This window comes from Neophocaena asiaeorientalis, unplaced genomic scaffold (genome assembly GCF_003031525.2).
Source record: "Neophocaena asiaeorientalis asiaeorientalis breed wild unplaced genomic scaffold, Neophocaena_asiaeorientalis_V1.1 scaffold681, whole genome shotgun sequence".
Lineage (NCBI taxonomy): Eukaryota > Metazoa > Chordata > Mammalia > Artiodactyla > Phocoenidae > Neophocaena > Neophocaena asiaeorientalis.
Genome location: NW_020172271.1, coordinates 806,614 through 822,964, shown reverse-complemented (window position 1 = coordinate 822,964; position 16,351 = coordinate 806,614). Strand labels below are relative to the sequence as shown.

General features: G+C 44.9%; 2 protein-coding genes across 4 annotated transcripts in view; both read left to right on the top strand.

The window, feature by feature from the left end:
• Positions 1–11,522, top strand: part of STRIP2 (striatin interacting protein 2) — a 56,826-nt gene extending 45,304 nt beyond the window's left edge. The window contains exons 21-22 of one of the 3 annotated variants that reach the window (XM_024763154.1): positions 4,944–5,050; positions 11,393–11,522. In XM_024763154.1, the coding sequence (XP_024618922.1) occupies positions 4,944–5,008 (65 nt within the window). In that variant the 3' untranslated portion in view covers positions 5,009–5,050; positions 11,393–11,522. Of the gene's footprint in view, positions 1–2,172; positions 2,300–3,759; positions 4,662–4,943; positions 5,051–11,392 lie in introns of those variants that run through there. The other 2 variants (XM_024763142.1, XM_024763136.1) reach the window with 2 other exon arrangements.
• SMKR1 (small lysine rich protein 1) lies at positions 8,672–11,903 on the top strand. The gene is made up of 2 exons (XM_024763057.1): positions 8,672–8,755; positions 11,393–11,903. The coding sequence occupies exons 1-2, from the start codon at positions 8,672–8,674 to the stop codon at positions 11,585–11,587; spliced, it is 279 nt and encodes a 92-aa protein (XP_024618825.1). The 3' UTR covers positions 11,588–11,903.
• The last annotated feature ends 4,448 nt before the right edge of the window (positions 11,904–16,351 follow it).

The following is a 16,351-nucleotide window of genomic DNA, read 5'->3' as shown; positions in this document are numbered from 1 at the left end:
TTTTTTTTTTTTTTTTTTTTTTTATGGCCACACTGCACAGCTTGCAGGATCTCAGTTCCCCCATCAGGGACTGAACCAGGCCAGGGCAGTGAAAGCCCGGAACCGTAACCATTATGCCGCCGGGGAACTCCCTAGAGATTCTTCCCTAGAGATTCTTCTTGAGAATATCAACAGCTTTCCAGTGAATGTTTGAAAACACTCATTTCAGTGCTTTATGCTGATACTTGCAGTGTGGCTTTCTTGACCTTTCTTGCCCATAGATCCCCAGCTCTTCCACCTAACAATTATTAATCATTGTTATATAAAGACAAGTGTTTTGATGGTTTCTGTTTTTCCCCCAAGTAGTGGTAAGTTAGAATTCATTCCTCTAGTCCTTCTTGAGATGACCCATATTTACAATAAAACTAGCTGAGATTAAGAATGCACCTGTGGGGAAATTCCCTGGCTATTCAGTGGTTAGGACTCGGTGCTTTCACTGCCAGGGCCTGGGTTCAATCCCTGGTTGGGGAACTAAGATACCACAAGCTGTGCAGCACCGCCCCCCCCAAAAAAAAGTTCACCTGTGCTTTTGGAACAAAAATGACACTTGTTCATACAACAATCAAACTCACGACTTTGATCTCATTGGATGCTATAATTGATGAGCTCTGTAACCACCTAAATATCCTTAACTTTTTTTTTAATTAATTTTTTTTTTTGGCTGCATAGGGTCTTTGTTGCACGCGGGCTTTCTCTAGTTGCGGTGAGTGGGGGCTACTCTTCATGGCGATGCAAGGGCTTCTCACTGCTGTGGCCTCTCCCGTTGCAGAGCATGGGCTCTAGGACCGTGGGCTTCAGTAGTTGTGGTGCGTGGGCTCAGTAGTTGTGGCTCGTGGGCTCCAGAGTGCAGGCTCAGCGGCTGTGGCACGTGAGCTCAGTTGCTCCACGGCATGTGGGATCTTCCCGGACGAGGGCTCGAACCTGTGTCCCCTGCATTGGCAGGCAGATTCCCAACCACTGCGCCAACAGGGAAGCAATCTAAATACCTTTATCTTTTACCATATTCACAGGTTTCAGGGATGAGGACATGGACATACCTTTTGGAGGGCCACCATTCAACCCACTAAAACTCATCAGACACTAACAAATAGCAATATTGATTCATTTACTCTTATCAGTATTAGAGGTTTAAGGCAAGACCCAGGGAAGTTATTTTTATCTAGAAAATACTTGCAGCTATTGATGTAGTCAAAGGAGATTCAAGTAAAGAAAGAGTTTTAGGCTTGGGTAGAGGATATGACATGAGGGAACATGTGTAAAACTGAAGAATACATTTATGTATTGGTATTTTTGTTAAGATACATGCAAAAAATTCAAATGATTTTCAAAGTACACAAAGAAAAATGTAATCTCCCAACCCAGATCTATTGTCTCATTCCCCAGAAGTAATCACTGCCAATGTTTTTTTCTATTTTTTATTCTTTCAGAAAATCCCCATGATAATACCCATCTCCTCCTCATCGACTTTTTTTTTTTACAATTAGAAGCACAATGTACTGTTCTATTCTTGCTCTTATCATTTATCCTGGAGATCTATTTTTCTATATCAATGTTCTCTTCTATGACTATAAATTTAATATATCAAATAATTAAATCAGATAATTCTTCCCTAACACTGCTTTCAGACATTTTCTAGCTAGGAAGAAATGTTATACGAAAGGGTATAGATGGGAAGAATAGGATGTGTGTGTGTGTGCGTCTGCATGTGTGTATGTTGTGGTGGTGGATGAGGTGAAGGGAGATTCACTCAGTTCTCATAGCAATAGGCCAAAGCAATCTGAAATGTAATTTCCTACAAGCAGTTTTTCTGGCCATTCAGACACCCCCAGATCCTGTAAATGGAATGAGATCGGGCCTGAGTGGTCTATGGGGAGATGTTCAGCCTATTTGCTCCTTCAGTAATTAGCCAGATTTAAATTTCAAAAAGGAAGAATTTAAAATTTTTACTTTTATAGAAAAGAAAAAGTCTTTCAAAGGAACTGCAAGAGTACAAAAGTCATCCCACCTCTGCTCAAACACCTTTGGTGACTGTGACTTTCTTACTAAATAAGATAGCGCCATCTGTCCCCTTGCCTCCAAATGGAAACATTACTTTGAACATTCTGTAACTTTTTGTTCAAATGCTTAATGGAGCTGTCAGGACAAAGATTCTCCATGTGGATGCCTGTGAAAATATGTCTTTGCTGGAAGATGTGAGATGTTTTACCCAGAAAGGCCGTGCAGCATAAGGGCTCAGATTGACAGTGCTGGACCCAACTTGGTGAGTTATTATACCCAGGCTCTGCCTCCATTAGCTGTGTGATAACTGCCTAGTTATTTCATCTCTCTATGTCTCAGATTCCCCATCCATAAATGGGGATAATAATACTACCTACTTTCTAGAGTTGTAAGGATTAAATGTGTCAATATAATAGTGCTTAGAATAATGCTTGTTAAACATGAGTGTTCAAAAATTGCTGGTTATTTCCACCTCATTCCCCTCCCTCTTAAAGAATCCCCCAGCAAGAATAATAAATAGCATTTAAATTCTCTAGCTCAGGGATCAGCAAACTATAGCCCATGGGCCAAAACTGGCCCACCAACATTTTTATACAGCCTGTGAGCTAAGAATGGTTTTTTTATCACATTCTTAAATGGTTGAGGGGAAAAATCCATAGACAAAAAATACTTTATGACACATGAAAATTCTATGAAATTCAAATTTTAGTTTCCATAATAGTTTTATTGCAATACAGCCACACTCATTTGTTTACATGTTGTCTATAAATGCTTTCATTCTACATCAGCAGAGTTGAGTAGTTGGAAAAAAGAGGACATGAGAACTGAAAAGCCTAAAATATTTACTGAGTTTGCCAACCCCTGCTCTAGATAGTTTCCTGAGTCTGCCCCGCCTGGTCTTACTGTACCCCAAGGTTCTCACTGCTGGGACCCTAGTAACTGACCAGAGATTATCTACAAAGAACATTTTATTTTTTCTGTAACCTCCTCTTCAAAATGAGGGCTATACTGGGTGAAGTGAACAGTGCTATACTGTTGAACGTAATGAGATAAAAAGAAAACGAGAAGGAAGGGAAGGAGGAAGGGAGGGAGGAAGAGCGACCACCAGAGTAGAGAGGAATAAATAGGAATTTTTAAATGTAACTTCTAAGAAAGATAGTGATAGAATATTCTAAGTTTGAATATTCTAAGAATGTGCACTTTAATTCTGGTAATTTTTTTTTTAAAGAACAGCACAGTTAATGTTACTATTTATAAAGAAGACATAAGGATGTGTACTCATAAAATTAACTAGTACTTTTCCAATGTGAGTTTGAATAGTTATCTAAATTTAACATCATCTTCCAATTTATACAGGAAGATTTGTTTGGTTCTTGTAGAATAAACGGATCTTAAGTGCTAAACATTAAGAGATTCTTAAGTGGACTGGTGTTTAAGAAAAATGTTTGTGTTGTCAATGACATTTTCCTTTGATTCTAACAGTAACCTGCATTCTTTGTTATAAGGAAGTCAGCCTTTCAGCCCCACCCCCCAGCAGCCCTCCTCACCTCCCTTCAGGTCAATGCTAGGGCTTTCTCCAGTGCAAAGGCTGAAGACCCATTTGGTCAATGGAAGATGGTGCTGCCATTGAAGTTGTACCAATTGTCACTAGACCGTTCATTTTATGTTTCACCTGTCCACTGACAAATCGTGCTTTCTTGTGCTTTCTGTCTTTTTTTTCAGACCTCCAATCTGGAACTCAGGAAAAGCAGGACTAGAACAGATTTGGGAGTGAGCCCGATAGGGGTTAACCTGAGAGAGTTGTGATGACCCAAAGAAGTGTACACAGGGAGTGTGAGCCACCCCTACCCAGGGAGTAAGGCGCCAGCAGAGGAGAAAGCACAGGCAGAAGGCAGGAGAATTTGCCATATCAAGGGCCTATGTACTCAAAAAAACTACCAGACAAATTAAAAGTCATTGGAACTTGGGTTTGCTTTGTTGATGATTAGAGAAAGCAAATGCATGAGAACCTGGTACACAAATACTCCCCTTTGGAAGTGAGGTCATCAATCAAAAGAAGGAAAACAAAAAAACACCTTACCCTTGGTTGCAGAGCCTTTCAGGACCCCACCCCCTGCTTCTGGGTCCAGTCTCCTCCTCCTGCCCTGGGCCTGCAATGTCCTGTCCCCTGACCTTGGCATAGCTGACTCCTCCTTATCACCCAAATCTCAGTTAAACCTCAGAGAGACCTTCCCCATTCACCAGTTTAAAAGAGTAGTCAGCTATCATCGTATCAATTTAATACACCCAATGTAATACATCCTGTTGCACCTATCATTTTTAATGTCTGCCACGTCCCCCATTTGACATCCCCCCCAAAAAAAAACTTTTCTGCGTTCAGGGCTGAATTCCCAGGGCCCAAAACTGAGTGTCAGGCACATGATAGATGCCTAATAACTTGAATAAAAAGAAATGAGTCATTAAAATGAATGAGGGTCCAGCTCCTAAACTGTATATTCTCCTGCGGGGAGGAGGATGTCAGGATGAACTCAAGGTTGGAAGCATAACTGAATCTACTGTATCCTTGTGTAATCCCACGACGGGTATGAGAACTTTTTTCAGGCGCCTTAAAAAAATATTTTGTAGGGTTTCCCTGGTGGCGCAGTGGTTGCGAGTCCGCCTGCCGATGCAGTGGATACGGGTTCGTGCCCCGGGCCGGGAAGATCCCACTATGCAGCGGAGCGGCTGGGCCCGTGAGCCATGGCCGCTGAGCCTGCGCGTTTGGAGCCTGTGCTCCGCAATGGGAGACGCCACAACAGTGAGAGGCCCGCGTACCGCAGAAAAAACAAAACATTTTGTAATGTTTGTATTATTACAGGCTCTTTTACAAACATTTCCCCATGTTATTTTCATTTCAATCCTCAAAGGCTTTATCTCATTTTCCAAAAACGGTCATGGAGTCTTCGATAACTTCTCCAACGTCAGCCAGTGAGTGACCTAGCTCTCACGCACAGCCGAGTCCGCCCACTCCAAGGTCAGTACGGTACACGCGGAGCATCGCCCGCCCGGCCGGCTTTGGCCGGGAGCTCGCCTGCGCTCTTCTCGGTCGCCCAAAGCCAGCCTCCCCCGCGCGGAGCCCGGGTTCCGGGCGTTCGCAACCTTAGCCGCAGTCGCGCGAGGTGAAATGGCCCAGCCAGGGCGGCGCGGCCAGCAGGGGACGGCGGCCGCTCTCACAAAGGCGATTGTGGGCTGGCTGGGCGGGCCGGGCTCAGTCCAACGGCTGGGCGCCAGGCCCCGGTGTCCTGGCAACAGGTAAACACTGAGCGGCCCCGCCCCCCGCGGCGCGCGCCGCGCGGCGTGTTGCTCACCGCCCGCCGGCACCCGCGAGCCCGGCGCCTCAGCCCGCGAGGCGCGCTCGTCAGAGACGCGCAGCCCGCAACTGCTGCGGTGGGTGTCCCAGCGTGTAGTGGCGGCGGCCCAGTGGCTGACTGCCCCCTCACCCCGCCGGGCTCCCCTGAGCGCCTCGGCCTCCTCGCGCCGCGCCGCGGGAGCGGGCTCCTGAGAAGCGTGGCGAGGTCCCGGGTCTGTGGCCGTTCGGGGGCGAGAGCGGACGTGGCAGTCCCGTGAGCCGCAGGAATGGGCGAGGGGGCGCCGACCCCAAACGACGCGGAGAACTGGGGTCTCTTTGAGGATTAGGAATCTATGCCACACTCACCTGCTCAACTGAGAAAGCATTACCATGGTAATACACGTCTTATTTAAGTGTAAGAGGTTCCCAGGCTCTTGTTAAATTAGTTTAATACCGTTTGCCTCGTGGAGGCACGCTTTACTAAGATTTGTCCGCGCCACGAGATTGGTGCCTTTATCTCCTCGGGTTGGTGGTGGTGTCCAGTCCAGTGATCTGAACGCTTTGGGTCAAGATGAGGTGGGAGAGGGGTTTGCTAGGTGGTCTGCGCCCACCCAAAGGGATGGCAACCGCAGAATCAGGCTGAGCCCTTTGTGTGTGTGTGTGTGTGTGTGTGTGTGTGTGTGTGAGAGAGAGAGAGAGAGAGAGAGAGAGTTGGTTGGTTGGTTGCAGTCCCTTGGTTCTGTTGAGCAATTTTCACACCCAGAAAATAAATGCCCAGGGCGCCAGTATGTGCCAACGGCGACTTGCCAGGCATCTAGCTTCTGCTGCCCCTGCTAGCGTCCCAGGTGGGATTCCTCTCGGCAGATTACGGAATTAGAAAATAAGCCTTGGTGGGACTCAGAGTGCCCGCTGTAGACAGTGATTCTTCCTTCCAACCTCAGTTTGAGGAAAGGCTTTGGAAGGAGACCTTTTGTGCAGGGAGTTCTTGGGTTTGTGCCCAGGAAATCTTGCAACATCCTTACTTCCATCTGAACCCCAAGTCTTTGGCTGACAGAGCTACATCTTAAACCAAGCCTCACTGACGCCAAACCTTCATTTCCAACTTCCTGCTGGATCTCTCCATCAGAGAGCCTTTTCAAACTGTGTTCAAAATCCAGCTCTTTTAACCACTACCATCTCTGCACTTCCCAATGGCACGTTCATTCTCCTGGCCGCAAACTCGAAAGCATTCCTGTTCCCGAGTCCTCATCCAGTCTCTTGTGACCTGCCTGCCACTGTTGCTCCTTACTACCACCTGCCTGGTTCTGGCAGTAGCCCCCTATCACTGTTCAGGGGCTGTCCATCTCCTCTGTCCTTCCCTGCCAGTTTGATCAACCCATAATGGCTGTGACCAAGTCCTGAGGGACTTCCACTGTCTGCTGAACTAGGCACTGCTCTGCTTGAGCTTGGCGCTGGGAGCCCTTGGTAAGGGGGCCTCAACCTCTTGAGCTTTATCTACCATATTATCTTCTCTGCTTTAAAAAACAAAAACAAAACCACATCCCACATAGACCTACATTCTTCTGGAAGTCTTCTGCACCTTCCCCACCTCGAATGATCAATCTACTTAAAGACGGACCCACCTCTGAAGTACCTCCTGCTCCCCTGTTGCTTCCTAAGCATCCGTAGCCTCCTGCACCTCACTTACTGTGCTTTGCCTGTTTCTTGGAAAGTCTTAATCCTCACCCCCATTAGACTGTAGTATAGAAATGTGTTTGGTAAACCTGTGTTTCTTCCAGTGTGTTGCATGTAAAAGCACTAAATAAATAGCTCTTGATTTAAATTGAGAGCTATTCCCTGGTTACTTCACGTGGTTGACACTGCCATTTTCTTTCAGAGGCCAGGAAGCTGAAGCAGAATGGTTTAATAAGTAAAGCCATTTAAGCTGATGGCTTCTCACTGCTCCTTGGATAAAGGTCAAACCTTAGCTTGCAAGGCCTACAGGCCACAGCTGTATGCTGCCTACTTTTCCAGCCTCAACTCCTCTCACTGCCCCCATGGTTGTTGCTTACAGGCCAGTCACATTGACCTTTTTTTTTTTTTTTGGTCCTTTTGACTTGAAAGGTTGTTTGCTCTGCCTGGGAATTCCCTACCCCTCAGCCCACAGGCCATTCTTCAGGAATCCTTCTTCCTTCATGTCCCAGACGAGGGTCACTCCCTGCCCATCCCATGTCATCATAATGCCATGTACCCTGGGCTTCCTTCACAGCATAGATAGTGACTAAATGTGTTTGTGATTTTCCCCCTCACTGGACTGTAAGTTTCTTGAGGGCGGGAGCCCAGATCTGCTTTTCTCTCCATCTAACATGAGACCTCATGCACAGGAAGTATTTGTTAAAAATTTGTTAAATGAATGTAGGAGGCATCTTAAAATCCAGAGAAGGAGAAATCTACATTTGCTTTCCCTGAGTTGCATTTTATTCACTAAGCATATTTTATTCATCCCTACAATATGCCAGACATTGTTCTAGGTCCTGAAAGTTCAGTGAACTCATAGACAAAACCTCTGGTTAGGGAAACATACAATAAATACACAAACAAAAAAATATTATTAAATAGTGGATGCTTAGGGTAAGGAGATAGAAAGTGACACTGCTGGGAAGGGTTTTTTTGTTTTGTTTTAAATTTATTTATTTTATTTATTTATTTTTGGCTGCATTGGGTCTTTGTTGCTGCGCGTGGGCTTTCTCTAGTTGCGGTGAGCGGGGGCTACTCTTCGTTGCAGTGCGCGGGCTTCTCATTGCGGTGGCTTCTCTTGTTGCAGAGCACGGGCTGTAGGCGCACAGGCTTCAGTAGTTGTGGCGCACGGGCTTGGTTGCTCTGTGGCATGTGGGATCTTCCCAGACCAGGGCTTGAACCCGTGTCCCTGCATCGGCAGGCGGATTCTTAACCACTGCGCCACCAGGGAAGCCCTGGGAGGGTTTTTAAGAGGCCATCTGTACCTCCTCCCCCTTTGCCTGGGACAGTGCTAGTTAATGTTTGTTGAAGTGCCTTGTTTTGGGCAATAAATTCTATGGTCACCCTAATTATAGATAGAATAGAGGCATGATGTCTGGAAGGTTTTTCTGAAGAGGTGGTTTTTGAGCAGAGGCTAGCACAAAGGTAAGAAACAAATTATGCTCTCTGTGAAGATCTGCAGGAAGAGGAGGGATCAGGGAAGAGCTTGGCGAGTTTGGGAACTAGAAAGAAGGAATGGTCTTCACTAAGGAGTTTGGAGAGTTTTAAGTCAGGAGCTCTGTGTTCTGCACCCAGGAATAGTCAAGAGCCATGGAGTTGCGTTCAAGCAACCAACCAGCTCAGAAACTGAAAACTTTCACTCCCTTACAAAAATTTCCTAACAGACTTATTGAGGTATAATTGATGTACAATAGATTGTGCATATTTAAAATGTACAGTTTCAGCTTGGCATAGGCATACACTCATTAAGCCATCACCACATTCAAGACTAATGATTTGCAGATATTTTCTCCCAATCTGTGGCTTTGTCTACCATTCTTCTAACTATATCTTTTGAAGAGCACAAGTTTTAATTTTGATGTTGAATTTATCAATTTGTTCTTTCACAGACATCAATTTGGATATCATACCCAGGAAATCTTTGCCTAACCCAAGGTCACAAAGGTTTTTTTCTACATTTTCTTCTATAAGTTTTATAGTTTTGGGTTTTATATTTAGGTCTATGAGCCATTTGAGTTAATTTTTGCATATGGTGCAAATATGGATCGAAGTTCATTTTTTTGCAAATGGGTATTCATTGTTCCAGCACCATTTATTGAAAAGATTATCCTTGTTCTGCTGAATTGCTTTGGCGCTTCTGTTGAAAATCAGTTGAATCAATTATTTGTGTATGTGTTGATCTATTTCTGGACTCTTTATTCTATTAATCTTAATACCAATACCATACTGTCTGCATCCTGAAGCTTTATTATAACTCTAGAAATAAGGTAGTATTAGTCCTTCAAATTTGTTCTTTTTCAGAGTTCTTTGCATTTCCATATGAATTTTAGAATCATCTACAAAAAGAAGAGAACTTTGAATAAAAATGTCAAACTTTGGTGTGGATCTTAGTTCTCAAACCGTTTTAGAGATTAAAACACACACATTATTGGGGGCAGTTATTCCAGGTCAAGCGTGTTTGACATGCAAAAAAGTATAAAATCAGAAAGGAAGCCAAAACTCAAAATCTTTAAGAGCTTATGGCAGTGCACATCCCACACCCCAAGGTGATGCTTTATCAGGAGATGCAGTTATCATATGGGACTCCATATTGTTTCTCTTCATTTGGATTTCCTCACAGAAGCTGGGCCACTGTGTTGCAAGATATATCTCATCTTCATTTCTGGGTTTTGAATCTAGGAGTGTCCTCCATTTCATTTCACAAAATGTATTTTAGTGTTTTTAACACATTGACTATGTTTCTCTTTGTTTAACTTGGGACATTTTTTAAGTGAGATGCTATGAACAGGACATCTATTTTACACAAACATTTAGCCCTTGCAGGCATTCTTGATAACTTATACACTCCTCCTTTCCCTTGCCTAGAAGAGACACTTTTTCAATAATGCATTCCCATCATTTATTTTCTGTATGGGTGGGTCATAGGACGTAGAGAATTCCATTCAGCTTTGTGCAGCTCTAGCAAAACTTTGGAGATAGTTTATTCCCAGGTTAGGATGGTAGCCATTCCTTTGCCGGGAGGGCATTAACTTGGCAGTGTGCTTGTGGCCAGAGCACAACGCCTGAGCCTGGTGGATGCTGGTTTGTACTGGGACCTTGCAGAGCCTCTGCATTTACATTTTTAAGACGGAAATGATACCTCCCTCCCTTGAAACACAGCTCTGAGGATTAGCAGTGATAAAGGTGATGGCAACATCCTTCACTGAGTGCTTTCTTCATGTCAGACACGGGCTAAGTGCCTTATGTTCGTGCCTCACTTAATCCTCGTGACTGTTTAATGAGGTAGAGACTATCGCATAACAAATGCCAAAATATGTATTTGATCCTAATTATCTGTTTTAATTTAATTTTTATTAGGAAAATTTCTAAACATGCACAAAAATAGAATACTAAAATGAATCCCTATATAGCCATATCTCAGATTCAGAAATTATAAGCATTTTGCCACATTTGCTTCATCTATACTTTATTTGGGGGGGAGGGGGATGAGGAAGGTGTAGTATTTTAAAGCAAATCTCAGGCCTTCTTTCATTTCATGCCTACAGATTTTAGTGTGCACCTCTGAAATGCGGGAACATTTCCTTCCATGACCCAATGCCATTGTCAGACCTAATAGAATTAACAATTACTCGATATTGTCAAATGTCCTCAATTGCCTAAAAAAATGTCTTTTCATGGCTTGTTTGTTCTAATCAAAATGCAGGGTCCACACATTAGTTGCATTAGGTTGGGTGTTTTTTTTTTTTAGTGTTCTTGGCAGCAGGGGGTGGTTAGTTTTTGTTTTGTTTTGTTTTGTTTTGTTTTTGAAAGAAAGGAAACAGGAGAACGCTGCTTTTCTGCTAAAAGAGTGTCTTCTCTGGGGAGGTGTGTGAGAGTTGGGGAGCCATGATCCATGAGAATTAACCTTGGCACCAGCCTTCCCTTCCCCGTACACTCATTCCCCTCGGAGCTCTCTGTCCCTTCGCCTTCTCTCCTCGCCCTGGGTCACCTCGTTATAGTTCACCTTCTCGGTGAATGACACAGCTCATAATATCTAGGTGTTGAGTCGTACCTCAGTTTCTCCGCCTTGCTCTCCCAGTCTCTGGGCGCTTGAATCAGGTTGGATCTCTTTTAAACTGGAGGTCTTAAAAGGCATTTGTTGAATCAGACTGCATATGACTTCTCTTCCCACTTCAAGTTTTTGTTGTTGTCACAGTTTTTTAACTTTTAGGAATTTTTTTTTCTTAAGTTCGGTAGGAAATGTAGAAAATTATATAATGTCAATGTTATAAAAGCTAATTTTCGCCCCATATATATACCTGTCTTTGAAAGCCAGGTAAAGGGAAAAGAAAAGGCCGAAGCCAGTCCCGTGGGAAAAAGCAGAAGAAACCGGAAGTGGACATCCTCAGCCCCGCCGCGATGCTGAACCTCTACTACATTGCCCACAACGTCGCTGGCTGCCTGCACCTGCGCGGCTTCCGCTGGCCAGGCGCTACCAAGTCAAAGAAGGGGAAAAACAAGACTTAAGCCAGACCGTTTCCCAGCTTCTCTCTACTACAGAGGACAGAACTTGGGGAAGAGAAATCAGGATAATACCACTGTTGCAAGCAAAATAGACTTTACTGAAGACAATTTGAGATGCAAGCTAAGTGTGCTTTTCAGTGGTAGTTAATGCTAAATGCATTTTACTTCCTCAGCTAAACCCGGGTATGGTGAGCCACTTTGGTTTTTTAGAAGAGGGGGAAAAAAAATCCGAGTAATTCCCACACGGTGATGGAATTGATAGGACTTTAAAAAATTATTATAAGTCTGGGTCAGAATTAAACCTCGCTCTCCAAAGGCAGTTCTAGCGTGCATGAGTTGTTTTCTTTTACCAAAGGGGGTCTGTTATTTACAGAAGACATGGCAAAAAGCACAGAATTTGCTTATGTGTCCCTCTTTTGGGCACAGTTTCCTTTCGTCATCTTTTTCTGGAAAAATAATAAATATTTAGTTTCTATAATTTTCTTCTCAGAGGTCTGACTCTTGTCTGATTCGAATTAGCCACAGACAGCGGTAGAGAGCAGGGTTGTCAGTCCTGCTCTGAACCTGCTAGTGTGCAGGAACAGCGGCTCAAATGAGCTGATAGCGTCAGTGGTTGGAGCACAGGGAGAAGGGGACCAGTCAGCACTGGTCCCTCTCTCCTTTCTCTTTCACCCGACTCTTCTTCGTCTTTTTCTACACACTTACATCTTCCCACCTTCTGCAGACTTTCTTTTAAACTTGGCTGAGTCTGAGCTTTGGATTTGGTGCTAGAAATGTGCCTTGGGCATTCTTTTTATTTTTTAATAAATTTATTTATTTTATTTATTTTTGGCTGCATTGGGTCTTCGTTGCTACGCACGGGCTTTCTCTAGTTGCGGCGAGCGGGGGCTACTCTTCATTGCGGTGCGCGGGCTTCTCATTGTGGTGGCTTCTCTTGTTGTGGAGCACGGGCTCCAGGCGCACAGGCTTCAGTAGTTGTGGCACGCGGCCTCAGTAGTTGTGGCACACAGGCTAGTTGCTCCACGGCCTGTGGGATCCTCCCAGACCAGGGCTTGAACCTGTGTCCCCTGCATTGGCAGGGAGGTTCTTAACCACTGCGCCACCGGGGAAGCCTGCCTTGGGCATTCTGCTGATGATATTCTGGGATCTCCCCAGCCTGTGTGGAGACACTTAAAAGAGAAAACTGCAGTTGGTTCTGCTCAGCCCCAAATGTGAAACTTGGAAGGAAAGGCATTTTAAGCGTAAGCACCATCTCTAAATCACATAGCCTCCCATCCCTGCCTCCTGCTCTGTCTTCCTGGCACGTCTTGCCACCTCCCCTGGCGCTGACACCTGCACTGTTGTCTCCATTCACAATTCTGAGCTTGAAGTTGATTCCTCTAGGCAGCACCAGTCCAGAGACGATCTAGTTTGTTTGAATTACTTATAACGATGTCACAGGCTGCCTTGTGAGGATCTCAAACGTTCATGAAGCTTGCTAAGGAAGTCTATAACCCAGGACTCAGGATTTTATAAATATCAGAGAAAAAAGGCAATCCCGTGAATCTTTGTACCAGAGAAATGAGGTGCTCAGAACCCACATGAGTTTGCTGGGGATGACACTTGTCTAGCTATACCGTCTGTGCGGAGTCAGTGTGAGCCCTTGGCTGGTTGCCAGAGGAGCCCTGGCTCAGCTCAGGTGAAACTTGGTCCTCCTCTTAACCTGAAGGGATCTTTTCTGTTCTGTCTACAGACCTGGGAAACAGGGCCACCTTCCCACTCTGCTGAGATTGCTGGGCTGGATCCGAGCAGTTTCTGTTTGTGGACACACCAACTCTAGTCCAGTCCTTCTTAAACCTGGGTGTGCACCGTGGTCACATGAGGACTCCTGAAAGCACAGATTGCTGGGCCCTACCCAGTAGGAAGAGCAGGGTTCAGGAATTTGAGTTTCCGGTAAACTCCCACGTTGCGCTGCTGCTGGACCAGACCCGTGGAGATACTGCTCTAGTTCATGCTGCCACACCAGATGCTGAAAGACTTGATGAATCTCTGAACGTGTAGGATGTCTAAGGCCCTCCTCTGCCTCACCTGGCTGGGTTCAGGAGCTCGTGTCTGAGCAGTTATGTTTATGGGAACGTTGGGGAAGTGGCATGTGCATTGCTGCCTTCTGATCTTGTCCACAGCAGGATAACATCGCTGAGGGGAGGACAGACATGCCAGTCAGCAGACTTCTACAGGCTTAGGAGATCATCTGGAGGTGGCAATGCTTTCTTCTTTTGAGATGGTTAAATGATGAGCAGAAAGGACTGTAAGCATTGGAATAGAAGAAGTACTGACCTGATTTGATGGCACTGCGCACTCGGGGTCTCCACCCAGGTTTTAGCAGAGTGGCTAAAGGCTATTTAGTATTGTCCTCATTGCAACGCTGGGGTTCTGAGAAGCTGTTAGGAAGTTTGAATTAAATAGCTATGGTGGTGGTATAGTGAGTGTATATGACATGAACTATCACACGCAAGCCATATAAAAGTTGTGGCACATTTTACTTCGAGAGAAATTCAATTTTTTTGGTGAAATATTCCATTTAAAACTTTCTTCAACAAAATTATCTCATTTTAACAATTTATTGAGTATCTCCTATGCTTGGCATTAGGAGGATAAGACAGGGTTCCTGCCCTTCAGGTGCTCCCAGCCTGGTGAAGGGGGCTGATGCCCGGGTTCTATTGTGACAGCAGCTACATTTCTATTTCAGCTTCAATAAAACATCATACAGTTGATGAAGGTGATTAAGAGGAGGGTGGGACGGCCCTTCTAGGACACCTGGAGTGCCTCTGATGATAAAATAGGTCCTTGAACGCTGCTATTTTTATTTCGCCAAACTCAAATCGGCCAGGATCCTGATCCTTCCTGTGGATGAGGATTCAAAGGAGAGCGTGTGAAAGGAGCTGTGATGGGAAAGCCCACACACAGGCCACACGTGGTCTGTGGCGGAAGCATCCTTTCTGTGAGGAAGGCTCTGCTCAAGTGTGGGGGGAGGAGGCAGCGCCCCATGAACAGTGAATACAGGGACAAGCACAATGTCCCCAGAGCAGGAAGGAGGATTTGGCAATGCCTGTGGAGAGAGGACCAAGAGCCACGCAGCTTGCAGGAATCTTAGCTCCCCAGCCAGGGATTGAACCTGGGCCCTCTGTGCAGTCAAAGCCCAGAATCCTAATCTCTGGACCGCCAGGGAATTCCCGAGAGAGGGCATTTTTTAGAATGGCAGTGCCCCTTGCAAAATTGATGACAATTAAAAAGAAGGACAATAACAAGTGTAGGCGAGGATGTGGAGAAAATGTGACCCTTGTCCGTTTCTGATGGAAATGTAAAATGGTGCAGCTGCTGTAGAAAACAGGCAGTTCCTTAAAATGTTATAAGTAGAGTTACTATAAACCATATACCCAGCAATTCCACTCCTAGGTATATGCCTAAGAGAATTGAAAATATACATTCACACAAAAACTCGTATATAAACATTCATAGCCCCAAAGTAAAAACAACCCAAATGTCCATTAACAATGGCTAGACAAAATGTGGTCTGTCCATACAGTGGAATGTTACTTGGCCATTAAAAGGAATGACAGACTTCCGTGGTGGCACAGTGGTTAAGACTCCACGCTCCCAATGCAGGGCGCCCGGGTTTGATCCCCAGTCAGGGAACTAGATCCCACACGCATGCCACAGCTAAGAGTTCGCATGGTACAACTAAGGAGCCAGGGAGCCGCAACTAAGACCCAGTGCAACCAAATATATATTTTAAAAAATAAAAGGAATGACATTCTGATACCTGCTTCAACATGGATGAACCTTGAAATCCTTGGGTTAAGTGAGATATGCCAGACACAAAAGGCCACATCTTGTGTAATTCTTTCCATGTGAACTGTCCTAAATAGGCAAATCCATAGAGTCATAAAGTAGATGAATGATTGCTAGGGGGAGAGGGAAATAGGAAGTGACTGCTAATGGGTAGGGGTTCCTCTCTGCGGTGGTGAAAGTGTTCTGGAATTGACAGTGCTGGCAGTTGCACAACATTGTGAATATACTAAAAACCACTGAATTGTACACTTTAAAATAGTGATTTCTACGGTATGTGAATTATATCTCATTTTAACAAGTTGATGACAGTTAGCTAGCAAAGGTCCAAAAAGCCTGGGAGATAAGGAGGTGAGGGTGGGTACCAGTTGCCAGAACAGGTGCCCAGGACAGTGGCCTTTTCTGCATCCTCTTTTTATTCTTCATTTCATCCTTCAACAACATATTTTCAGCAGCCCCATCTGGCAGGCACTAGACTCGGGGCTAGAAGGGAGACCACAGCTCTAGTCCCAGCCACTTATCCAGCCTCATCCTTCACCTCCTCTTCCCCTTCATGGGGAATCAGAGGCTCTCAGGGCTGAATAGTTCCCTTCAACCTTCTGTCCACCCTCACATAGTCCTCAGGGAAGACTGCATGTTTGGACTTACTTCCACTAGGCTTCTGAATCCCTTCCCTTCCATTTTTGGGTGTAGAGTTTACTTAATTATCCCTTTAATAACGTACCCAGGGAACACTCTGGAAAAACAAACATCACAAAGAAGGTAATTAGATTCACCCCAATTAACCCATCTGGAGATAAGCTCTACCAACATTTTGGCATATTTGGTATATTCTTGGGCTTTTTCTTATGTGGTGATATGAATATATCTCCATATGTGGGAGAGTATGTTTTTTTTGGTTTTTTTTGGTTTTTTTTTTTTGCGGTATGCGGGCCTCTC